Source organism: Eucyclogobius newberryi, unplaced genomic scaffold, assembly GCF_026437365.1.
Source record: "Eucyclogobius newberryi isolate DKJ021-1_F unplaced genomic scaffold, fEucNew1.0.hap1 SCAF_7, whole genome shotgun sequence".
NCBI classification, from domain to species: domain Eukaryota; kingdom Metazoa; phylum Chordata; class Actinopteri; order Gobiiformes; family Gobiidae; genus Eucyclogobius; species Eucyclogobius newberryi.
Genome location: NW_027316389.1, coordinates 22,968,115 through 22,995,608, shown reverse-complemented (window position 1 = coordinate 22,995,608; position 27,494 = coordinate 22,968,115). Strand labels below are relative to the sequence as shown.

General features: G+C 40.5%; 1 protein-coding gene across 1 annotated transcript in view; it reads left to right on the top strand.

The window, feature by feature from the left end:
- The window catches only part of znrf1 (zinc and ring finger 1), a 31,942-nt gene that overhangs the window by 3,607 nt on the left and 841 nt on the right, over positions 1 to 27,494 (top strand). The window contains exons 2-3 of the mRNA XM_072435742.1: positions 14,617 to 14,712; positions 26,905 to 27,010. Of these exons, the coding sequence (XP_072291843.1) occupies positions 14,617 to 14,712; positions 26,905 to 27,010 (202 nt within the window). The remainder of the gene's footprint in view (positions 1 to 14,616; positions 14,713 to 26,904; positions 27,011 to 27,494) is intronic.

The window sequence follows — 27,494 nt, the reverse complement described above, 5'->3', positions numbered from 1 at the left end:
TAGAGTTTAACATTACTTTTTAGATACAAGTGTATTTATTATACTGGTATTGTATAGATTAAAATAAAAATAAAAAATGTATAAAATTTTAGACTATTGATTTCTTGTTCAATCGCTTATTAGTCCATAGGGTGTTATGACGTCATACAATTTTAACCTGTTATAGCTCACTCTTCTGTGTCTGGATTATGAGTAAAGTCTTGCACCATTAACCTAGATCTGTTCTTCTCACTGCCTCCACCCCTTATTGGTCCAGCCTGTCGATGCAGCATCAGCACTTAATCAATAGAGTATTTGCAGTCTTTTTCTGAACAACAAGTTTAATCCCTGCTGACCTTGGCCGAGAATTCCCGTGTGACACCTTGCAAGTGGAAAAGCATTTTAAACGCTTGATTACGGTCGGCTGTTTGAAGAATAGAAGTCAATAAACCTGAATGGTGCCGATGCTTCGTAAATCCCCTGCAGCCATCACCGGTGTCGCCCTCGAGTTTCTTTTAAGCACCCCTGGAGAGATGTGATCATGAGTCAATGCAACAATCAATTGGTTGATTGGTCATTTGGAAAATAATTTAAAGCAGGCATTCTTGACTGAGACTGCAGTTCTTTTTAGTTTTGTAAGATTTTCTTGCTAAATAATGTCACCGCTCCAAAGCAATCATGGGGTGCTTTTGATTCCATCTTTTAATGTTTTATTAAGTGAAAGTCAATCTAGACTGATGGAACAGAACATCCTTTCTTACATTACAAGTTCATGTTCAAACCACACAGTAATACAGTATGTATTAAGTCTGACCTTTATGCTAAAATACCCTTAATGATCGCAAATGGGTGAGTGACTTTTAGTCATGTCTGTTGTGTTCACACTGAGTTGCTGTCACAGCTGAACAGGTGAGGCTGTTCCTCTGTGTTGTATGTAATGGTCGCCTGAGGGACACTGAGGGGGCCATCTGATAGTCAAAGCAATTACTCATCATCAGCACCAGCTCTGTGAGCAGTAATGCCATTGTTCTCAGATTAAACCTGTCAGAACAAAAGCCTCCTGTAAATTCACTGCTGTCACTGTCACTGCTTTAAAAATCTAGATTACATTGTTTATTGCCAAGGGTCGAAGGGTTCATAAAGTGAAGACCAGCACCACCTTGTCAGTAGTTATCCTTAAGAGGTTTCTTATAAGACTACACCCTTGTAAATTTAAGGTGCTTAACTTTCCCTTTAATGTTCCAAAGTATGGCATTTTCATTTCTTTTCATTTGTATACAGGAAAAGATTAATGAAAACTGTAATCAGGACTGACTCAGATAAGAACAGATTTTTTTGTATTTTCCTGTTCCCCAGCAAAGGACGAAAAAACTTTCACCAGAGAACACAAAAACACTACAATACTCACACAATACAGATGACAATCAGTCAGTGACTGACTACAAGTGTATACTTCAGACAAAAATAATCTGTAAACCTTTTCAAAAGCTGCTTGTCTTCAATTATAACGGACATCAGTCATCATACGTGTGGAAGAATGACTTCTGTCTAAACGTGTTCCTTAAAGAGGGCACAAGGAGCCACTCCTGTGAGAAAAGGGCTTTGCTCTCATAAAAAAAAAAATGTTGACAGAAAAGGAAATATAATCAGTAAATAAATAAATAAATAAATAGATACAATTAAAAATCCTAAAACATACAAAAAAACATTGACAATTTAAGTATCTTTTTAAATTTGCCCCCACTATACCCATATCTTCCCCCACTTTCCAGAATGACACAAGTGCACTTGGCTAAAACCTAATTAGAAACAATCCAGGCAACAGTGTCGTGCAGACTCGTGTTTTGGCTGGATTTCACGGACCAGGGTTTCAGGAACACTGGGATTGAAAAACAGCTGTGCGCTCGCTCACTGTCTGCTTTCAAAATTGGGAGGATATAGGTCAGTCAGCTCTGCAATTTATTTTTTCCCCCTGCCTCCATGTCTCACTGCCTGATTCCCCCGCTCTTTGTTAACCCTGGAGAAGGCATGCGAGGACACACAAGGGCAAACAGGAAAGATGGAGGAAAGAGAATCGGGATAGGTTTCTGTTGCTGTGACGACCACATTGACAATAACAAACACAAACTCACTTTTGCAAATGTCGCAGCAGTTATCTTTGCTACAATTTGCTGCCTATAAATAGGTTGCTGGTACTAATTCTGGAGGTTAGTTTAGAATCAATGTACAACATTGAAAAGGAGTCTATATTATTTAGTGTAATGACTGGAACATTAACTGTCAAGGTGAGAGTTATTTTATTCCCCATAGAGATATTTATCCTTGGCATTTAACTACTTACTTCAATATTAGACCCCTTTCCAGATCTTGTGCCAGGAAGCCAGGAGAGGAGCTTATGTTCCCACGGCTCTGAATTCCCTCAGCGTGCTACGTTTCTCAAGCTCTGTGTTTCTACAGCCCTGTTTTCACATTTAAAATATTGTTTTTTGAAAGTCAATTCATAACCCCCACCCTGGCCCAAACTTTAATCTCAAAACCAAACCTTTACCACAACTCTACAATGAGACTCTAATTATAACCCTAACAAACCCTAAACAAACCAGTATCTTTCAAAAAGGCCCTAAACTAAATTAAAACCTTAAACCTTGACTATACCCTAAAAAAAGGGAACATGGGACCCTTTTTCAAACATAAGAACATAGAACACTTTTTTCATAATGTTCTAACAATCTTGGGAACATTGGGCTGTGGAAACAGAGCTGAAACCATCAGGAGGAGTTTATGGGTAGAAGATAAACCAGTAGGTTGCGTCTGCGTTTTAGAATTTGGGCTCTTCACCCTTGTCGTTGAACTGATCACCTTTCGCTCTTTCTCCTCGAGTCAATGTGTGACTAAATTAATTGAGCAGAGGGAAAGATTCCTACTTCCCCCTGCTGTTAGCCAACATGCGCCAACAAAATAACTACTACAGCAAAACGGAAACTTTAAAAAAATCTACTACGGTATGTGGCTCATGTGACATTAATTTTGGAATCTTGCATTACTTTTTTTGGAATAATTGTTATTGTGCATTTTAGGCTTGCTGTAGGGTGACAAGCAAAAGTGCACCATAAATGAAGATCCAGGAGTATCAGACTGGAGTCATAAGGGTAGCCTACTTATTTACCCAAAGTCTGAAATGCATTTATCCAAAAAACAAAACAACATTGTGTGGGCCCTTCAATATAGTTTGAGTCAGGGCCCAGAATTGCATACTACAACTCTGCTTCAAGTGCAAATATCTGCATCTCACAGGGGGTAGATGATGATTTGCTATATAACTGAAGAAATCAAAAGCAGAAAGTATACAGCTTATTCAGACTGGAATGGACAAAGTGTAAGACCAAAATAACTGTCAATGAAACTGAATATGAACTATGGTATATGTATGTTTGTAGTTCTTGTGGTACAGAATTCAAGCAACGCTGCAAGATCTGCAATATAAATATTAAATTAATATTTATAATATTAATGTAAACGTGAGGTTATTTTGAGTCCATTATAGCAACCTTTCTCATCCTCATCCATTTGACAACAATACAACCAGGGAGTCGAGCCTCTGTGTCAGAACCATATGTAATGTCGTTGTAATGGCGGGTCTATTATGGGCAGTGACGGTCATTGTGCCTGTCTGGTGGGCACGGCAACTGTTGCCATGGACAGAGCCTAAATGTCGTCAGAGAGAAACTTTCTAAAGATAAAACTCTGATTTCTGCACCATTACTGAGGAGCATGGCCTGCTGTTCTTTTTCATTTTTATCTCTCAATACACACAAATAACACACAAGACGCCCCTCAGAGGAATATATTTTAAAACTGCAGCTAAATATGTAAAAGTAAACATGGCCTGTTTTTAATGTCAGAGTATTATCACTGTGTCTTTGAAACTTGAACTCTCAATCAGTTTGGTCTGGACCCGGATCCGACTTATGAGATGCTGAATGTTGAGCTATGCAAAGTGAGGACTCTACTCTTTATTAACAACACATTAAATATGTCTGCTTTTTGCACTTACTGGTGAGAAACAACTATTCATTTTAGCCGGTGTATTTCTTCTTGGTAAAAATCATGCAAATTGACAATAAAGTGATCTGTAGGGGGTTTCTTTTGGTATAGGTTTTACAAAGTAGTCAAATAGAGTCATCTGGAGACACTGTTTTAGGCTTCCAATCCAAAAGTAATAGTAGATATTACTCCTGAGCTCAAATTGAGGGAGGAGTTGTATCTGAGGTACGTATAGGGCGTCTAAGTTGAAACATTTTTTTTTACCATTGATGACTCCTGAATGCAGGAGGGATTACATCAACTTACTTTGTGCAGTGCAGTGCATTATAGGTGCTTTAACCCAATGGGGCATTCCTCCTGCAGAGCACTCCTGGGTCACAATCAGGGACTTAACATGATTCTTAGCTACAAAGATTCTAAGAAATATTACTGTAATTACATTGTGATCATTCTAATTTTGTGTTCCCCCCGTGTTGCGTGAGGTTATTGCACCCCATCTTCTCATCTCCATCTCTTTATTTTCCTATTGTCTCCGTCTCCATGGAAACTGCTGCTTGTGGTTCTGGTAAGGTAAGGTTTCCGTTTGCTGTTCCGAGTTGCGTTTGTTGTAAAGTGGTGATGTAATCCAGTGGGTTTACAGGGCTGCCGATTATGGGCATGACAATGGTGGGCTGCTGATGATCTCCCTCACACACTGCTGCTACTGGAGTACGTACTGTTCTGTGCTGTTGTTGTATATTCAATTTGAGAGAGTCTCATCCTGTTCTAAGTCATATCATAATTCTGCCTTTCAGCTGCAAGAAAAAAAGATACATCGTGATGCGTTGAACTACAGAGGCAACAAACAAATGTAATTTTGAAAGAGGGTTATTTTGGGGGGTACGTGTCAACTAAACTCTTTGACATCGTTTAAGATAAAAAAGTCAGACAGAGTTTGCTTCAAAAACATCTATCCTGCATTTGTGTGAGGGGTGGCACTGATTACTTTCAGTGTTTGTGTTAAATGTGCGATGTGGCTTTAGAAACGAGAAGGTTATTGGACTTCAAATCCTGCTCCAAATTCGCAGTGGTGTCCTTGGGAGGGCACTTCCCCACCTTGCTTCTATGAATAGAGTAAGTGAACGATTGGTGGTGGTCGGAGAGGTCGTTCGCTCAGAATTCAAAGCTTGTCAAGTTTGTATTCTAATGTAAATCCAAGTAATGGGCATTTGTTTAATATTGTGGCCAAAAATAGAAAGACATTGCAAATATTGAGTTATTATATATGTAGATGTAGACTTCACATGATATTTTGACTATTTTGTAATCAGCCCACAAGTTACGCAGGGACATCGCAGCTCTTTAGTGTTCTGTGAGCTGCCTAAACTAAAAAAGCAGTGTTGTTTTTCGTTGCAAGCACTTCTCAGGCCTATAGCTTGCATTGGGAATTATTGTCAAGCCCGGCAGCCATTACTGCTGTGATGAGTTTCAGAAAATAGCCTCAGAGAATTGTAAGGACTCACCTGGCAGCAACAGACACGCAAACAACAGACTGTAACTATGAAGACTGTAACTATGGCCGACACAAGCTTTATCTAAAGAGATGCTCAAATGCACTTCAGATCCTCCTTCAGAACGGATTTTAACATACAATGGTCCAACAAATCTGTCCCATGACAACCAGGAGAGGCTTGGTTAGGTTAGTGTCTTTGTAGAGGAGCCAAAGACGTTGAAAATAACAGAGGAGTAGACAAAAATGGTTGGTTGGTAACAGCTGGAGGATCCTGGACCGGCTTCTTGCATTGCTTATTGCTTAGCTTAAAAATGTAAATTACGGATGCTTCCAGCCAACATTAATACTCTAAAAGTGAAATTTGATGGCTAAAATTGAATGTAGAGGAAACAAATGTAGTGTGTGTGTGTGTGTGTGTGTGTGTGTGTGTGTGTGTGTTTGCAGGAGGAATAACTGCATCTCTGTGGTACTGCAGAAAATGACCTCTTCGCCCCTGTAGTAATAGTGTTATAAGACACTAGCTGTAAATATAGTGGCTCCAACCCCAGGGCAGTCCCACGGGAGGGATAGAAGAGCCATAGTGCGATAATTACAAAAAGTCACTCCCTGGTTTTTCTAGACAATAAAGCTGTTCAGGGAACGTTATGCTCACAAAAACTAAGTCCGTCAAATAATAACATTAGGCTTGTCAAGGCATTTATAAAAGAAAAGGTAGCATATCTCTAATTTGGTTTGCACCTCCAAAATATCAAAATATCGCAATAAATATCATATCATGAGATTTGCATATCGTTACACCCCTAGTCATAAGTTGGTTGTGTGCCCATAACTGCAATACTATAATTGGTACAGTTTGTGTACAAAAAGGAATATTCCAGATTGTTTGAGGGGAAAATTAACATGATTAAAAGTTGTTAGTTTTTGTTGCAGTGCCAGCCGATGAGATTGTGCAGGTGTTGGTTTTTCCTGGAGTTAGTCATGAGGCAGCTGCAGGAAAAGCCCAAACGGAGGTCGAATAACAGATTCACCAATGAGTCATTATCCAGCTTTGATCGACTGTTAATCATTGTATCACACTGCGGCTATGCTCTTCAGTTCACTTTGATTAGCTCATGTTTGCCATCATTAAAACATCACAGAAAGGACCAAAACTGAACCAAAACTGTGCTGTGTTTTGACAATTTGAGGGATTGTATGCAACAGGTGCAGTGCATCAAAGCAGGGGATGTAAAGAAGGATTTCATGTTTTGGTTTTCATATTTTATAAAAGATGTTTTCTTTTATTATGTATTTATTGTCTCTGAAGGCGTTATTCAACAAGACAAAATCTGATATGGCGGCAAAGATTATGGAGAGACATTCAGAAAATTGCCAGGCATTTCTTGTTATAAATGGATTTGATAGACTCTGGTCTAATGTTAATGAGTGATGTATAACATGATTTCAAAAACTTGAAATCTTCTCTCTCGTCATCTGTGATGAATTAGCATCCATAGACAAACACTAAATGTGTGTTTTGTTTTTGTTTTCCTTCACACATTTACAATTTCCTCAAGTATATCTCAGTGGTTTGTGTCTAATTTTGCTTTGACGGGTTATTGAGGTTCGTCTGATGATCAATATGTTGTGTTAATGTGACATCACACAACATTAGGCTTCTATAAAATCCCTATAGTCTAAAATGGAGACTGCAAATGTGTTGACCTGGTTTATGATTCATATTTCTATAATTACTGGGCCTATCCACGTGAAACAAAATCTGAGTTCAATGCTTAATTAATTTTTCACAATAGCCTCAGAAAGTGGTGCCATTATTCAACCCCAAAGCCAAAATTATTGTCAGTTGAAAGGACTTCAAGCCATAAGATTAATATGGCAAGTTTGTGGAGCCAATAATTCACATACTTACTTCTATGGATTGTTCTTGTTTAGGGAGTCATAATTTAGTCCTATTTTAGACCAGATAAAGCCATTGTTTAGACATTGGTCCTGTTTTAGATTCAGGCTGGTATACATGATATTTAAATATTTTCATAAGTGGTATTGAAATGCTTGAGAATTGCAGTAGATTGCTATAATCAGCACAAGTTTGCCCTAGTTCCCATCAGCAGACTGTCTATAACAGGTATATTCTGGCAACATGGGTTTCAAATATTGAGTAAATTGACCTGAAGAGTATATCTTTACAAAGTCAAGCTCAGCACACTAAGCAAAGTCTTTTGATTCGCTCTCACATAGCGCCTGTAGAATTAATTCATTACTAGCTCGTATGGTTTATTTTTGTCCCGATGTGACCTTGTGAATAAGAGATGTCCTGGTGGATCCGGATGGGAGGTTTTCTGGATCATAAATGTTCATTTCTCCTGAAGAGCCTGAACTTACCTCACCTTCTTCTCATCTTTCCTGCATCTCTTCCTCTGTGTGTCTCTGGTGGCTCTGAAAATAGCAGATTAAGGAGAAATGGGTCAGCTGCCATGTGGAAGGCCTGTGTGTAGTGTAACTGTCAAATTACTGTACCACTATTCACTCTTGGCAAGTGGCAAGCACAACCATAGGATTTTGTTGGATGTTACCAGACAAACAAAATCACTTAAAGGGCATATGACAGGTTAGACCATACATTTCACTCAAACGAGACTAGACAAATTATTACAATGAAGATTTTACTAAACATTTTGCCTATTTTTCCACAATTTGACAACAACAATAATAATTAAAGCCGCGTTAGCGGCGATGATGGCTCTCGCCACCCGCGCGACCGCCTTCCCGCGCGACCGCCTTCCCGCCCGTCCATGTTTTCTGCTGCGTTTTGCGGCATACCAAACAATGCTCAGTAATTCACCGTTGATGATTGCATAGTTTGCAATTCAAATAGTTGTTTGTCCTGACAAATGGCAAGATCGTGGTGAACGCAGACCTGAGCAGGGAGAAAGGGAGAGAGAGCCTCGGTGACCCAGGACTTTTCATTGATGTTGTTGTTATGGCGGTGGGAATCCAAGTGAAGTGTTACATTACCCCCAAACTTTATTCTTTAGACTTTATTCTTTTCTTTAGACTTCATTCTTCAGATCCCGACCGGCTTTATTCCAGAGCTGACTCTTCTTCATTTTCCTCTCCTTCTTTGATGTTTGGTGCTTCCGCCGTACAGCTCTATTCTTTAGGCTTCATTCTTTAGGCTTTGACATTTCCACCGATGTCGTTGCTTGGCAGCCGTGCATCTACTGGATTGGAGAACAGGAGACCAGTAACGCCCCTACCTCCATTTCGTTACTCTGATCACTTTGATTACCCAAAAGTAGACTTCCTTCACTCTAGTAGACTCCCATTCAACCCTTTAGCCTGTTTTCTATTTCTGAGAATCAAGCTCTTTTGTTCCAAGGAATCTTCCTGCAGCTTTAGCAATGATCCTGATCATTTCAGTTCTCTTTTGAGTTTGAGCAGCACAGTTTATAACATCCACCATGAAGAGTACAAAATTATCTCCATCCACAACCAAGGTGCCCTCAGTAATCCTGGAACCTCCACACTTGGAACCTTCACACTTGGAACCTTCACACTTGGAACCTTCACACTTGGAACCTTCACACTTGGAACCTTCACACTTGGAACCTTCACACTTGGGAGCTTCCCTCACTTTGGTCTGGCTGTGAGCAGCGCTGGCTCCTCTCTCTGTATTTGCTTTCACCTCTTTACTTGACACTTTCTTAACTGCATTCGTATAGGATATACCTTAAGAGTCCTTAATTTTCTGCACCTCAGCAGCTCTTTTGCTAAACTTGCATCCCCCGTAGGCAGAGCTGTGTTCTTCCCCACAGTTACAGCACTTCAGTTTAGCTCTTTGGTCACATTTCCCATACTCATGATCTCCTGCACATTTACCACAACTTTGCTCCCCTGCAGACCGCTGCAATATGCCCAAAGAGCTGGCACTTAAAGCAACGCAGGGGCTTCGGAACATATGGCCTTTTGCCATAGCACATGTATCCAAGGAGCACCTTACTAGGCAGGTATTTCCCTCCAAGTTTTATCATTACCGACAGGCTGTCACATCTTTCTCCAAACTGGGTCGTCTTCAACCACCTAGCGTCCACCACCCTAGCTCCAGTTTAATTCTCCTTTACGTCATCCACAGTCACCATCGTAGGGACGCCCGTGATAACTCCTCTGACTGTGTTACTTTCAGCGTCCGAAACAAGAATTTTAATCCCAATCGCTTTCCTTTGCTGAGCCGCGTCTTTGCACACAACCAGCAGCGCACTATCGCCACGGACTCTCGACTCCTTGACCTCTCCCACAGCCTTATTTAGACTCGTCGTCAATGACAACGGGTTCCGCATTATCCTGTGCGAGCTTTATGATCACCTTACACTCTTTGCTCTCATTCCCGATAATAGCAGCTTCATCCTGCTTCTCACTTCCAGAATCCTCGGACGAGCCAAAGGACATTTTACGTTTCCGGGCACCAGCAGCCAGAAAAGGTTGCTCCTGTTTTGAGCTTGATCGGACGAAAAACCTAGGACAAGTATGATGTTGGAAAAAAAAAAGTAAAAAACGTGGCGGGGCCACGTTATGCACTTACTCGTCAAAGGTAGCTCTATCACTGTTCCACGTTTCATGTGCCTAGGCCAAAGATTAAGTGTTTCATGTTTTTTCTTTTTTGCTCTAGGTGGCACTGTTGCGACGGGCATTCTCACATGCTCCATTTTATTAGATTTTGGGCCGAGCCGATCGCGTCTATGCCCCCATGTGTGACTTTTCATCGATGTTCAGGGGGTCAAAAATGCCCTAGTTGTGGCAGAATGACCCTGAATAATAATAAGAAGAAAATATAGCCGCAAGCGGCAATGATCGGCCCTCGCCACGCCGCCGCCACGCCGCCGCCACACCGCCGCCACACCGCCGCCACGCCGCAAGAGGAGGGGGCGCTAACGCGCCCCAATTGTCCTTTTATTACGCCTACTGCTGAATCTGTGACGCTGTCACATCTTCTCCCCTTTGTTTTACCATCAAAAAGCAATTTTATTTTGAATTCTTGGCAAAATGTGCGGCTTTGCCGCACAGACACCGTGACTCTTTGAATGAAAATGTGGATAACTTTTGATGGTCTTGAAGATGAGTCTCACCAAATTTCAGGTTAATAGGGCTGACGCCCTGGGAGGAGTTTGTGAAAGTCTAAAGTGTAAACATGTTCTGGCGATTTCCCCATTGGAATAACATGAAAGGTTTCGGTCATCGTTACGGCAACGCCATAACAATTATGACATGAGTCATTGACTTTTTTGATGGGGATGCTAAAATTGAGTTGTGTGTCAAATTTCATATAATTTCGCAAAACTAAACATTTAACCTCCATATAAAATCTGTAGGGGGCGCTGTGGCGCCAAATGAATTTATTTCACTTCAAGTAGGTTTAGGGCAAAGAGTTTAACAACTGATTCTAATTTGACGCAATTCGGACTTTATCTGCGCAAACGGCAGAAATTTTAAATATGGGAGATTTCTGAAATTCTAGCTACAGTTTGCGGCTTCGCCGCACAGAGACCGTGAGAGGTATCAATGTAATTTGGATAACTTTTGATGTCCCACTCCTCAGTAGCATTTTCACCAAATTTCAGCTTTTTAGGGCCAACGCCCTGGGAGGAGTTCGTAAAAGTACGACGTTTGGAAAAACTCCGAAGTCATGTTTAGCCATTTTTGAAGCAATATGGCCGACATTTGGTTGGGCGGACGGCGTTGCCGTAATAATATTTTTTACTTCTCTTGTCACCATCTACCTCTGCGCCAAATTTCATGATTCTACGATCAGATTTTTTTTGGGTCATTTCCCATCTCTCAATGCATTTTTGGTACATTTGGGGGCGCTGACGCGCCAATTTTTTTAATATTAGAAAAGGGAAATAGCCAGAATGTAGAGAGGCACGATTTTTAGAGGCGTGCAAATTTTTGTGACTTTTCGTCAATGTTCACTGGGTGAAAAATAGGGGGGTTGGTCCCGAGAAGAAGAAGAAAGAAAGAAAGAAAGAATAATATTCCGATGCGAAAACAATGTTTCCCATTTTTCAAATATCATAAACTATACATTTTCGGAAAGCGCTCGCGCTTTCCTACCTCATGGTGTGGGTCCCTGGTCACTGACGGGTACTTTCGATAATTTTGAGTGGGCTCCGCCCACTTTGTGTTTTTGGCCCTCTATACAGTAATAATGTTCAATTTTTGCCTTACATGCTTATATGCACGGAACATGCAAGAGATGGGGAACGTATTCGTGAGCTACTTAGCGCAAATGAGTGCTTTATATGGGGATGACGACCGCTTCGCGGTCGTCATCCCAATGTAAAGTGCTCGTTTAGTGCGAACTTTTGCACGGGCTTCGCCCGTTTACAACGGTAATGTTCCATTTTCCTACAACTAATTAGTATGCACGGGGCGTGCATGAGTGGAGGAGTGCGTTAGTGAGTGTTTGGAAGTGGGCGAGCGCTTCGCGCTCGATTTTGTGCGCACTACGTGCGCACTTTCGCAGCCGTGCTTCGCACGGCCTTACGAGATTAATAGGCCTCTCGCCAGCTTGTGGCGCTCGGGCCTAACCAGGCAAAAACAACGACTCTTCGCATTCCATTCCATGGAATGGCTCGAGCCAATAATTATTCTTAATAATGATAATAATAATTGTACTTTATGTTTGAAAATAAGCAGAAGGTACTGTAGCTATAATTTGACAAATAATAATACCTAATAACCTATTATTTAGTTACATATTTTAAACAGTAAATTGTCCCTGTGTTTTCTATGGAATGTTGCTTAATGATGGCCCAGGTTAGGGTGACAGAGATTTTAAAAACGAAATTAAAAACTGTGACACACCCGGGTTGCGATGGGAGTAATCATAAAATTGTAAAAAGTGTTGGTAATTAAGTACATTTTTATCCACTCGGTCGATTCATCATGGCTCATTCACACCTCTTTCACAGCTCACTTGTGAGTCAGTATATAATCTGAGAGACTTCTATCTGTGAAAGTTAGTATATTCTTGTGTTCTGGTTATTCTAAACCAGATTTTTTCTGTTTTGGTTTAGGAATCATCAATGTATTCCCTTTGTTACTGTTGGTGGTCAAAAACTGGGAGAACTGGGACATGTCTGGTACAAAACTGGGACAAATCAGTGGTTTTGGATACATCTGTTGGGACACATGGGACACATGGCTGAAAACTGACTCCCAGGAAAATAGGGATGTCTTTTCACCCTAACATAGGTAGAAGGACTAATTGTCGGCAGTGTGTCATATTAGGGATGTTTCAAAAGGAAGTGAATGATGTGTATTTTAAGCAAACTAATTCAAGTCTTCAGAATCAGAATCAGAAAAAGTTTTTTGCCATTGGCAATGAACAAAATTCACAAACGTAGGAACTTGCTTTGGTGATTTGGTGCAACATACAACGATGAACAATAATAAAAACAAGATATATAGAATTAAAAAGGGCATGCATTGAAGAAAAACAATTAAAATTTACTATAAGAAAAAAATAGAAATAGGCTTACAATGTACACAAAATGTACAGTTAAATTTACAGATTTGGTGCAGAAACTGAACAGTGCAGTGAGTGATTCATTAAATTGTAGTTAAAGTCAGTGGCGGCTGGTGGTACAAATTATAGGGGGGGGCTATTTGACATTTTTTTGACATTTGACATTTTTGAATGTCCAAAATAGACATTTTTAACATTGACTGTATGGATACATATTTTAAATACACATTTACAACTGAATCAATTAAGTAAACACACTTTATTTCCACTTTTGTTAATGATAAGTTAGAAGTTAAGAGATACTTAATGCTTAGCGTTAGCCTTATGCAAGTAATAAACTAAAAAAACTGCGTGTTTGTTGTCATGGTAACGTAGCACGGGTTTGACAGATCACATGTCTCGGCTCGGATTGATACGAAATCAGCCGCTTTCAACATGAATAAAGCAGCAAACAGTTGAGCAGCTCATTTGAGTCGTTTTGGACGTACCTTTTGTCACAGACGTCTGTAGAAGCAGTTTTAAGACGTAAACACGGAAAAAACGGTGTGTGTGGCACTTCTGCATAGGCGCGCGCACATGCCTTTATATATATTTTTATATATATATATATATATATATATATATATATATATATATATATATATATATATATATATATATATATATATATATATATATATATATATATATATATATATATATATATATATATATATATATATAATTTTTTTTTTTTCACACCAATGATCGTGGGCCGGCCCTCCGCTACTTGCCTGGATTCGAATATGGCCCTCGGAGGAAAATAATTGCCCACCCCTGGTATAAGCAATGTGTCGAGGTCGGCTAACTGTCCAATACAAAAATGTCAGTCCTGCCACTTGTTACAGAAAATTAACCCAACTGTGTTTAAACTGTGCTATTTCAAAAGAACGTTCAGTGCTTCTCTTTTGAGCTGCGAGTTAATTCTTCTCATGTGGCCCAGCGGTTCATTGGATTATTCCTTTGCTTGTTTGATGGTACAAAGAAATGGCTTGTGTATTCCTCAATAAACTTTAATGTGATCATTAAAGGAAACAGTTTCTCTTTGCAAACACAGTCTTTAGAAATGAGACACCATAAAACATGTGCATAACCATGTAATTTGTGAAGATTCTACAGTTCCTCCTCCCACACAGTATTGTAATGTTTTGTTTTTACTGTACAAGATATACAGTGTGCAACATTTGTGCCAACTTTCTATACATTTTATTTTCTCAAGGGCATATTTACTACTGCGATGCATTCTAAACAAGTTAAGATAAATGTTCTGTATTATTGGTTTATAGCACATGTTATGAACTTTTAGCTTTATCTGTAGATGGTCATACATTATTTGTCATGTCTAACTTTTTTTCACTCATATTTATTAATTGCACTTGCACTGTCCCCTATCAAATTAACAAATCTAATCCAATCACAGTTTTGATATCATCAAGCAAACCACGCTAAATGCTGGTCCTTTGTGCACAAAACAGGTTATTTTGCTGAATGTTTTTATGTATTCAATTCTAATTTGAATGATATGTATGTGTTTCAGGATTCAAGTGTCCTGTCTGCTCCAAGTCTGTGGCGTCCAATGAAATGGAGGTTCATTTCATTATGTGTCTAAGCAAGCCCCGCCTCTCCTACAATGGTAAGACGCTTTAAAACACAACATTAGATAGAATCTCTTCCGGTTCAAATTTTGGTGCTCAATACTCATGTAATTGCATTCAGATAAAAGGAATTCATTTTTTATTTTGATCCATTTTCCTTGCAGCAGTAGGTTTTGTGGTAGAAAATTGTCTTGTGTTTGAGGTAATGGCTCTGTTGTTGGAAATGGCCCATTTTGCTTTAAAAGTTGACAAATATAGCCAATTCAAGACTGTTAGCACAAATAGACTACTTCAAACAAATAACATAATAATGACTTTCGTGGGCATTTATACAATCCTTTAGCAGTGCACTTACTAACTTTGCACCCATTCAGTGAGTGCCCTTATGGAGCAGATTCACTCTTCTGTCTTCCAGCCTGTTGATCAGGTTCCACACATAAACAACTCATATGTTTGTGAAATATTCAGGGCCTTTGCAGTGACCTTGGGTGAAGTTGATCCACAGGCAAAATCCCTACATGCCCTAAACATAACCCTTTGCCGAAAAATTTACTGAAATATTATTTTTTTATATTTCTTTATTACATAAGAAAAACACACATCCTTCCGCACTGAGCACTGAGCGGGCTTGCATCTCCACAAACCTGACTTGTACTTGACTTTCCTACTCTATGGGTGGTATTCCGAGGTTCGTTTAGCTTAGGTCGTGTTTGCAGTGGTGTCTAATAAAACTGTTAAAACTATTGATAAACAGAAGCTTGATTCAAAAGGTAGCAAAAGAACATAATTCATGTATACATTGCTCATAAATTAGTTTTTGGTTGGACATCATAGATAGTATAAATTAGGCAAAAGTACCAGTTCACAGTTCACTATTAGGAGTTGGTTTAATCAACAGTTAATTTAATTCACAAGATTCAGAAATGACCCATCAGATGATCGGACCGGGGTATATTCAGTAGTAGTTGTAGCTGGACATATACAGCGGAGGCTTGGACAGACAGTAACACGCCCAAAAGCCAGCGTGGCAGGCTGTACACAGAGAGAGTGTCACGGCAACAGCGTGGGCCCCTGGTAGCAAGGTCTAAACCAACAGATAAGATCAGCGCTACAAATACTGAAGCTTGGACATAAAATCTGAATTCAAATATTACCTGGGAGTGGTGTGCAAGCAGGGAGACCAGAAGTGAGCGTGTGAGGTCAGAGTATCTAGTATCACCATGGAGAAAGTATTACCATGCAGGTGACTTTCCACCTCCAGAAAATTATTGTTGCCTTAAAGGGAAGCTAGCATGTCTAATAGTTCAATGACTAAAACCCAAAGTTACCTCATACAGTAAACAACATATGTAGGATCTAAAATTTGGCAAAAAAGTGGCAGTTTATTCCTTATAGTTTAAATCAGACATCCTTCTATGGCCCATATGATACAGTTATTTATTGTGGTATACATTGTCATTGACTGTATCACTTAAATTATTGTTGGATAAACATTTTTTAGCTTCTTTATGAATAAAATAACAGTTTTTTGTCACTTTAGTGGTGCTCATAATGAAAAATGCTGTTAGAACACATCCATAGAGAACAAATCTATAGATCTATAGCTGTTAGTTTGTGCAACAACCTTGTATTCAGATTGAATAGGTTTTTCTATATGAGCGCTCTAAGATTGATGAAAAAGTAAAATTACTGTGTAAATTACTATGGGCAAACTCTGGTCATTTTAGCAAAGCTGTCCTGTAGACGTGCTATATTTCTACCTGCCATAAATTATGATAAATGATGTAGAACGGCTTTAAATTGCAGTAGCATGTCCCACTTGTCAAAGCTTTGACGTTGCGTCTAAGAATCGCGGTGCGCTTAGTGCTGCACCATACACATAATGAACAGGCTGTTTTAACCTTGAAGACTGTGCTGTCTCTATGGGCTTTCACAAAACACTGTGTAATAATGTCCACGATGTGTCAAGGCCTTTTATTCTCCTATTGATGATCTGTGCAGCTCGTAACTCTTCTATATGTACTACTCCCCCAACCACATCAGCACCTTTAATTGAGAGTTGAGTGAAGTGATACAAAGCCATCCAAGACATCGAAAACACTGTATGATAATGAATACAAAAAACAAACAAAAATACATCTGTTTGTTGTGATGATTATGACTAGAAGTACAGTAGGTTTACAACACACTTTTCATACAATTATAACTCCACGGCATGCCATGTTTTATTAGTCTTGTTATTTTTTTTTTGCTTATTTTCTTAATAATATCATTGTACCCACACATATTGTTTATTCTTCGGCAAAGACACTCTGGTTTTGTTTAACAATTAGCTTATATTTTGTGTGAGCCTCCCCTGAACATGTCCATTAATCATTCCCATATATACATGCTGGCTTTGGGCCTATACCTCGTGGACTCATGTTTATTTCCTGATGCACACTCCTGTTATAGTCCTGTTTTATTAATGGTCCCGATACTTGGAGACCAGTGATTTACAGCCTCCTCATCGCCCTTAGCAACAGCGTGACTGACAGATGCTCTCTCCTCTCAGGACTGTGCACATTTGAGTTTCCTCCAGGCTCATGTTCACCTTGTCCATGACTGTCTTTATCTCCTGAGTGATGCGTTTCCATTGTAATGACATAGTAAGACAGATTATAACATGTATGACTTTCGCATTAGAAGGGCCATATTCTTTATCATCTTAAAACATTTGAAATGCTGTTAAAGAAAGAGCAGTTACAAGACCCTATGCCTCAAGATCTCACAGGGTAAAATTGTAAAAAAACAAACTCTCATTTCGTTCTCGTGGGCCCAATCGTCACTTGCCTCATCTTGTATGAATTGTGTCTCGTCACATACATACAGCATCTCCATCATGTGGGCTGTTGGAAATGCAGTGCTGGAGCAATAGAAAAAATCACACCATTGCATTATTTTATGTTTTTAGCTGCAAGAGATGCTATTACTGTATTTTAAATGGTATTAAATATTAATTCACAAAAGTTATCACATTTGTTGAAATTCATTATGTTCTCTGTATCTCACATTTATTTTGTTTGTTCGTTTTTAAAGACAAAAGTATTTTTTTTTACCTTGACATGTTTTGGTGACGATGGCATGTTTTGGTGCACTGTGGCAAAGGCGGTTATCGCTCTTGCCTCCCAAGAAGGAGATCATGGGTTCGATTCCCGGACCAGACCAACATCACATGATCTCTCTGGGTGGAGTCTGCATGTTCTCCTCGTGTTACCGTGGGTTCTCTTCGGGTTCTCTGGCTCCTCCCACCGTCCAAACACATGCATGTGTTTGGACAACTCTAAATTGGCCCTAGTGAATGAATGTGAGAGTGAATGACTGTCTGTAATGTTTGTGTCTCTGTGTTGGCCCTGCGACAAGTTGGCCACTGTCCAGGGTGTACCCCGCCTAAGGCCCAAAGTCACTGGGATAGGCTCCAGTCACCCGCGACCCCAAAAGTGAACAAGCGGTAGAAAATGGATGGATGTTTTGGTGAGCATCTGTCACCTTCCTCAGCAGTGACTGCTATGACGAGTCAGCTGATCTTCCTGGACGTGGCAGACTGGCCATGCCCCCTGGCGCCTGGTACTGTCTGGAGAAGCATGTCTCAGACGTGTGAGAGCATGAATGCTCCTTCGTCTCTGTTCATTGTTGTGCCTCATTTCCAGATCTCTATTCTTCCTGCATCCGGCATTTGTCCTTCTGTTCAAGTTATTTTTGACTTGTCCCAATACATGACATGATTCTCCCATTTGCAATTTTCTGATATTTTTAGGTTTTCCTGGTTTCCTCTCTCTTTTCTGTTCTTGTTTGTAGTAGTTGTTTTTATTTTTTGTTAGCTCTGTTAGTTCCTGTGTGTATTGTGTCCTTGTTTTATTTTAAAACTAGGACACACGCAGGTGAGCGGTGTTCTCGTTTTGTTTAGTTACTGCCTATCTGCTAATGCTACAACCCTTTGAGCGTGGGGTCGTAACATACATACATACATACATTTAAACATATATACATATATATATACATGCATACATTTGAATAGACTCACCGCTAAAGACACTCCATCTCATAAGCATTGTGTACAAGCAGGATGTGACAGCTCTGAAACTCAGCAGTGAGCTGGTAGTTGGCCGGGGCTCATGTGGGAGTACAGTGAGTGACAGAGAGGGGCAGTGAGCAGGAGATGTCTGCAGACTGAGGGCTGTGGAGTGATGGAGGGCCTGATGTCTGATAGCGCACTGAGCAGAGGGGTCAGAGCACACACACTCCACTAAATCCTCCCTGTTTCCCCCAGCTCTGTCATTCTCACAAGATCACTGTCCTCTTCTCCATCTCTGCACCAGCCTTCAGCCCATCTCTGCTTCCGAGTTTCACAGAAGTACATAAAACTGCTAGCTGTAGCTTATCTCATTTCCCAGCATGCTCGGGGGTGTGTTGTCAATCACCTGGGCTTCTCTGAGAAATACCGTTACGCCCGCACACAATGAACAATACAATAGAGACTTCTAGCATCAGGCTTTAAGCAGAGCTGACCAGGTCACAGTGCAGGACCTGCCTTGTAAAGGTGGTGGCATGTAACCAATTCTATTTTGGAGCAAATTATTAGAAGTTGGAAAGGTTTTAATCATGAATTTAAACTGCTCTCATTAAAATAGATGCTTTATTTGGTTAATGAGGACTTGTTAGAAACATAGGTCACATGTCAAGTTGAAAAAAGATTCCAGCATCAAACAATACAAACTGTGGTATAATTTGGCCAGTGTCACCTATTGTACCACTCTTCTCCAACATGCATGGCCAAGTTTCATCATTGCCTTTATTGTTAAATTGCTTGCATTGTTCAACCTTCAATGGTTTAAACTTTTCAGCTGTTTCGAGCAACATTACCCCAAAAGCAAGGACGTGGTGAGGTAAAATCAAGTCCCTCACTCTAAATATAAACCGTGTATAAACCATGTCCATTTCTTAGGGAAGGTCTTTTGAAGTGAAGGTTGGATAAAAGTAAAATGCAATATGTAAGATGACTATCAGGGTGTGGTATACAAGGACACCGGCAGAAAGGGACCGTGGACGACAGAGCTGCAGCGTGGGTCAGTGCAGGACAAGGGAACAGACAAGACAGAGAGAATTTAGTGGTGTGAGCCCGAGCCAGACAGACTCCCCTAACTCATAATTAATGTGGAGGAGCAGGAAGCCAAATGTGTGCTGGCAGGACGTCCAGGGGGAGACGGCGCAAAGTCTTTGAGCTGCTCCAGGTGAGATGAGTTTACCCAAAACTCAATTAACAGCCATTGTCACTGTTGTCTCTGTTACTATAGTCAATCTGTGTTTTTGTATTGGCTGTCACAAACATTCTTCACAATACTAGAGCTGGTCCAATGCAGAATGTTAATTTCCTTTAAAGGACAAATATTACGGATTAATTGTATTGTTATTGACCTTTAAACATGCTCTTAAGTACCTTTAATTTGGCACTTCACGTTTTAGAAAAAAATAATATAGTTACTTCATCCCACTCTGGCTTCTCCCACACCGGGAATAGACTTTTGACCCCATCTACTGTCTGCAGAGGGAATTACATAGGTGAGATAAACAAACCTAGCTTGCCTCTGCTTTCCTAATGCAGCCATGCCGTTATAATGATTGTGATTTGAAAACAAAAATGCTCAGAATGAGTCTGGCGAGGAGTTTAGGACTTAAAAACAGTGCAGAAGATCTCGGAGCGCGACCTATGTCACATGATAAATTCAGAATTCAGTGTTTATGATGCTCAAAGTGGTGAGGACTTTCTGAATACAACTCTAGGTATGTTTTTGAGAAGGGAACAATGATAGAACCGGATTAAAAGCTCTAGGAAAACATGAATTTTGCATAAGATATCTCCTTTGAAGTTTCAATTGAACATAAAATCACTAATAATGGAGATAGTTAAGATAAAAGGACATGTGTCCCTCAAACAATCCTGAAAATCTATACATGTAAAAATGTATAAATCACTAAATCACAGCCTTTTTGCAACAGTTATTTTTTTGGTAGGTCTAGCATGTTTAATGTTGCCTAGCGTTACAGCAATGACCCAGGACATAGATTGGGGCCACACACTAGCGCACAGGCTGTTGCAATCAACATTTCTTCAAAAATTACACTCAAGTCAGACACACTGCTTTACCAAGATGAAAGAACAATTGTAATTGTAATTATTTGTTGGATACAGCAGCACAGCAGTCTTATACTTCTTCTTAGAACCCGCCTCACCGTCCACGCCGAAGCTTTCAAATTACACATCTCCTCCTACCGTGACGCTCTCCAAGCCGCCAAATCTGCCCACCTCTCCACCCTCATCAACAGCTCCCACCGGAGCCCTCGCACCCTGTTCTCCACCGTCAACAAGCTGCTCCAGCCACCGGACATCACTCCACCCTCCTCCCCTGACCTCTGCAACTCTTTCCTCCTTGCCTTCAATGACAAAATTTCCAAAATCAACAGCTCCATGACTGCCGTCTCCATTAACTCCATCACCACCCACCCCCCTGCCCCCCCCCCCCCCTCTCCCTGACCACCCACCCTTCCCTCCCCTCACCACCTTCTCCTCTGTTAACTCCTCTCATATCATAGACCTCATCACCGCTTCCAAAACCACCACCTGCTCTCTCGACCCCCTCCCAACGACTCTAACCAAGGCCTGCCTCCCTGCTCTCATCCCCCATCTCACCACCCTCTTCAACCAGTCTTTATCCCTCGGCCATGTTCCTTCCATCTACAAACTGGCCTCCATCACCCCCATCCTCAAAAAACCCACCCTAGACTCCGCTAACCTCTCCAACTACCGCCCCATCTCCAACCTGCCGTTCCTCTCAAAAACGCTGGAACGCATCGTCGCCGCCCAACTTCACACCCACCTCCAGTCAAACAACCTCTATGAACCCCTCCAATCTGGCTTCCGCCCACTTCACAGCACTGAAACAGCCCTGGTCAAAGTACTCAACGATCTCCTCACCTCTGCAGACTCCGGGGCCCTCAACATCCTGTTACTACTAGACCTCAGCGCTGCCTTTGACACTATAAACCATTCCATCCTCCTACAAAGGCTGCGCCAACTGGGTGTTGAGGGCTCTGCACTTGACTGGCTCACATCCTACCTCACCAACAGGCAAGAGTTCATTTCCCTCTCCGGTCACTCATCCACCCTCTCCCCAGTAACGCAGGGGGTCCCCCAGGGCTCAGTCCTCGGCCCCCTCCTCTTCATCTGCTACATCTTCCCCCTTGGTCACATCCTCCGCCAACTCAACCTGGACTTTCACTGCTACGCTGACGACACCCAGATATACCTCACCACCAAATCCACCCAAAACCCTCCCCTCAGCCACATCGAAACCTGCATCTCTACAATAAAATCATGGCTCACTCTCAACTTCCTCAAACTGAACAGTGACAAAACAGAGCTCCTCCTCATTGGCACCAAATCCACTCTCAATAAAACTGGTCCCTTTTCACTCAGCATCGACACCTCGACCATCACCCCCTCTACCCTGGTACGCAATCTCGGTGTCATCATGGACCCCACCCTCTCCTTCACTCCCCATGTCAGCCACATCGTCAAGACCTCATACTTCCACCTCTGCCGCATCGCCAAAATCCGACACTGCCTCACCCTCCCCGCTGCTGAATCCCTCATCCACGCCTTCATCTCCTCCCGCCTTGACTACTGCAACTCCCTCCTCACTGGCATCTCCTCCCATTCCCTCCATAGACTCCAAATGGTCCAAAACTCCGCTGCCCGCCTCCTCATCCACACCCGGTCCCATGATCACATCACTCCCGTTCTCCGCTCTCTCCACTGGCTCCCCATCAAGCAGCGCATAAACTTTAAAATACTCCTCCTCACCTTCAAAGCTCTTCACCACCTTGCCCCCCCCTACCTGTCTGACCTCCTCATCCCCCACCGCCCCACCCGAGCTCTCCGCTCCTCCTCCTCTCTCACCCTGACTGCACCAACATCCCGACTCAAAACTTTTGGCGACAGAGCATTCTCCCGAACAGCACCCCGACTCTGGAACTCCCTCCCCCAACCTGTCCGCCACTCTCCCTCACTCACAACATTCAAATCCCGCCTAAAAACATACCTCTTCACCCAAGCCTATGACCTCCCCTACCCCTAGCCTCCTCTACCCCATTGCCTACACTTCTAGCCCCTGTTACATCCCCATCTTTTTCTCTCTACTTCTTCTGTCTTGTTCATTTTATCTGTATATTAATGTGTATTGTACGTGTTGTCCCCCCCTGTCTGTAAATACCCCCCCCCCCCTTTTTTATTATGTTCAGCGTCTTTGGGTCACTGAAAAGCGCTATATAAATAAAAGTTATTATTATTATTATTATTATTATTATTACACAACATAAAAACATGGACATGAAAAGATATATTAGAAACACATTAATCACAGTGCTGTGCAGTGCTGCTGCTGGCACATCCAAGATTTTGTTTCTTTTTTGAAGATACTAAGTTTAGTCACAAATGTTAAATGGACAGGGATCATATTCCACAGATTGGAACCACAGAAAAGGCTGTTTGAGTGAAACATGTTTCATGAAATGGCACTTCACAGTCTCCAGCTCTGGCTCTGGACACACCACAGTTCTGCAGTTTACAAATACAGCTGCTCAAAGGCTTTGGAGCCAGACCATTAACAAGTTTAGAAACAATTTAACAATAAATACAATTTGATGATTAAAAAAAAAAAAAAAGAAAGCTTCAATAAAATGTGGTGGAATCATTTTTTCATTCAGGATGTTAACGCTTTTGATTGGCTTGAATGTAGTCTGACTAGTCATTGCTGTAGTTGGTGTGTTAATTTTAATGGCGGTTGGCAGCCAAATTAAAATGTGCATTTACCGCCACCTGCTGCAGCTATACGTCTTCAAAGTATACCGTAAAAAAGACAACAAAAATAAGACAGAGAAAGAGAGTCTGAGACCAGATAGTGGCTCCATAAAACAGATTGGAGAAGATCATATCATTTAAAAAACATGTGTGCACATTCAAGGCTCAAGCATTTTTGTATTATCTTGAAACAATTCATGTTTGATCTGATTGTTTTACAAATTTTTCTTAACTTGACTTCTGAAATTCAACTGTGAGTCTAGAGTTATTCTTAAATATTTCTCCTCTGGGACCTGGTCAATGAGTTCCTCAATATTTTCAACTTGAAGGAGGTTAAGATATAAGATATAAGATAATCCTTTATTGTCTCATAGATGCAACGCAGGTAGATACAGAGGTAGATACAGAAGAAAAGAACAGATCACTTATAGGAGTTTGAAAGACACTCTCAGTAGAAGATCTCTTATAAACAAAAACTCCTATAGACAAAACCTCTCATTTCCCAACTACCCAATTACTGTCGTGATCACAGGTAATGGTATTTATTTATTTATTTTCATCTTTATTATTTTCCCCTCCATCCCTTATGGAGGTGAAAAATAATAAAGATAAAAATAAATAAATAAATAAATACCATTACTTGTGATCACGACAGTAATTGCACATGAATTGCACGGGGGTTTACTTGCTTTTCTTGTTATGTTAAAACTCCTCTAGCCATGTAGAAATATGTTTCAGACAGTGTCAAGTTTTCACTGACTGCAGTTCTGTTTTTACCAGAGACATGAACAACATCACTATACATTTGCAAACTGACTTCTGGACAGATAACAAGGAGATTATTGATATTTAGACTAAAGAAAATGGGGCCAAGGATGGTTCCTTGGGAAATTCCTGTTTGCATGTAACAAAAGAATGTTTTGCAATTTTTAAAGACGACACATTGTTCTCGATTCTGTAACCTAGAAACCAGGACACTGAGCACTTGAAGATAAAAGATGAAAGCTTTGATATGATTGACTGTATCAACACTGCTTCACACTATGAGATTAGAGATAGGAAATTTTGTTAAACATTAGACATTTCTGGAAAAGTACACCTTAATTTACTAGAAATTATTCATTATTTATTGATGGTTTGTTTTCATTATCAAAAACATATATGCCCTGACACACATGTCTCTATGAGGGATATCTTGGCTGATCAATAATCATGATAATTAAGGTCACAGTATATTAAGAACTAAAAAAATATTATTGTGAGAAAAAATATTATTTAAGCTATACAAGCTAAAAAGTTGATGGTAAATGTAAAGTGCTGTTTTATCTGGCTGTTGATTTCACAGTAACTTTACTTCATAAAGAATTATGGTTATATAATTATGTTTTTCCCTCATAATAATGGCAACACTAACATTTTCGATGCCTTGTCTGTTGTTGAACTTGACACTGATACAATGTAAAACCGTGTCAAATAATGTCACGGAACAATACAGGAGTCTGTAAATCCCGGCTGAGCTGTAGTTTCACCTGAAGTGGCCTGACGAGGGACGTGATATGGAGGCCTAAAGAAGTGAAGAGAGGACACGGAGATGCAGTGAACAATGAAGTCAGATGGGGTGAGAAGAGAGATAGTGCGGCGGGGTTATGGGAGTTTGTGCTGGATCTAAGCTGATTTGCAGTCAGAGCATATGTCTACAGCGCCTTATTCAATCTCTAAACCTATTCTCAAACCAAAACATCAGCTTTGTCTGCTATGCCTTGAGTTCAGCATGGGTGTGTGTACTATCAACGCTAATTAAACCAATAATAGAAGTTATTGGACATTGAAGTGTTATTTTCTACCCCTTGGCACCTGTCAGACAATTACACCCTGCTATCTTTGCCTCTAATCAATCATCTTTTAAGTGATATGAATTGTTTTATCCTTTCTCTCAGTTCCCCTTTTCCACCTCAACCACCTCAACCTCTTCACATCCGTCTCTTGACCATTGTTGGTATTGGGCAAAGCATTGCTGCCCCTGCAACCCGGCTCTGGATAAAGCAGAAGACAATGAAAAGATTGATGGATGAATTATTGAGAAGAAACATCCCAATTTAATGATCACTCACAATTATTGACACTACCAGACAGTGAAATTGTTGTATTTTTTGGACTATAGATTGAAATTAAATGACTCAATTTTGCTAACATTTTCACAATTATCAGTACTTTTTTATATTTTATCTACAGACTACCCCAAATTGGTGAGTAGTGGTGGAATTATGAAGCTCCACAGCCCTTATTCAAAGGAAAACAGATTTGTGCGTTGATTGCATGAGTCTGGGCGCCCCTCTCTCTGCAGGGGCAGTGTGACTGAGCTGAGCAGTGAGATGACACACTCCAGGCTTATAATTGGCGACGTGCTGTGAGCGGCTGACTCTAATTGACTCAGTGTGGATTAAACTTCACTGTGTTTTGTTACTTTAATCAGCAGCCAAAGCCGCAACAAGGACCGCCCACTCATCATAGACATTAAATTTTCCTGAGGGCCACGTCTCTGCACCAACACATTACACTGTCATTATACAAAAGAAAACAAAACCCTCAAATACTTTGGTATATTAGGACTAGTTTGGGGATTAGTCCTGGTTAGTCCCAATTGAGATGTGGTGAATGTATGTGTGAACGCACCCTATGTCTAATTGACTGACCTTTATTTATACAATATTGTCCTATAGAGACTTGCAGTAACATATGTGGATGTAACATATGTGTTGTCAGTAGTTATTGAGTTTCAAGGAAAGAAATATCTAGTTTCAGTTTCTGTGCCGCATGATATCGATGTATGTTTATATTTATTCATGGAGACAAGCAGGTAGCAGATCCTCCACTAGAAAGGTTACAAAGTACACATTTAAGGCACCATATCACGTGTCAACATATCACAATTTAGTTTCACAAATATTGTTAAAAAAAAAATCACAATTGTTGGTGAAATCGTTAATTTTAATTTACGTCTAGCTTTATGAAACTTATCAAACTTTCTGAATGAAAAAGAAATTACATTAACAGCCAGATAAAAAGTGTGTGTAGTTTGTAGTGTGTAGACTTTTTGGGAGAATAAATTCAACTGACATGATCCAATGTTACTGTTTACGATTCTATTGTGGTTGACAGAATAATCTTGACATCTCTAGTCAGGAAATAAGCATTGGAACTGAAAAAGCTGGATCGGTGCATCACTTGTAATGACCTTGATGTTCATTCAAAGATAGCGTCTGCGTGTGCTTTTTCATGTTTACACTCCGTACCTGACATGTTTTGTGATGGGTTTATCATGTGTGTTCCACAGATGACGTGTTGGCGAGGGATGCTGGGGAGTGTGTAATCTGTTTGGAAGAACTGCAGCAAGGGGACACCATCGCCAGACTGCCGTGCCTCTGCATCTACCACAAAAGGTGAGCCAAATACAGAGCCTGCCCGCTCTGTATTTCACCACTTCTCCTAATTAAATTACTGCACACTGCAATGAAAGACTTTCTCTTAATGGACATGAGTCGTCTATTGATTTAGAGGTTATCCGTATTTTATCGTAGAGTTGAATAATACGTGTTGTTTTTCTTAATAGACAAATTTCGATGTGAGATTAATAGTGATATGAAGACTTAATGACTGTATATGTCAGAGCAGGGGCGAAAATGCTAATAGCTGAGCATCTTCTTTCTTCTTTATTTTGTGCCAGCCATTTTTAAGACCCTAAATAACATTTTTTTCATCTCACCTATGACATGCAAGTAGAGGTGGACATGTTGTTTTGAAGAGATGGAAAATTGGAATGGAGTGATATTTCAGCACTTTTGTGATTCATTTGTCAGACATTTCACATAATCAAACCTCAACTAACACATTTAAAGACATGTTCTAACTCATTTCTGTTGGACA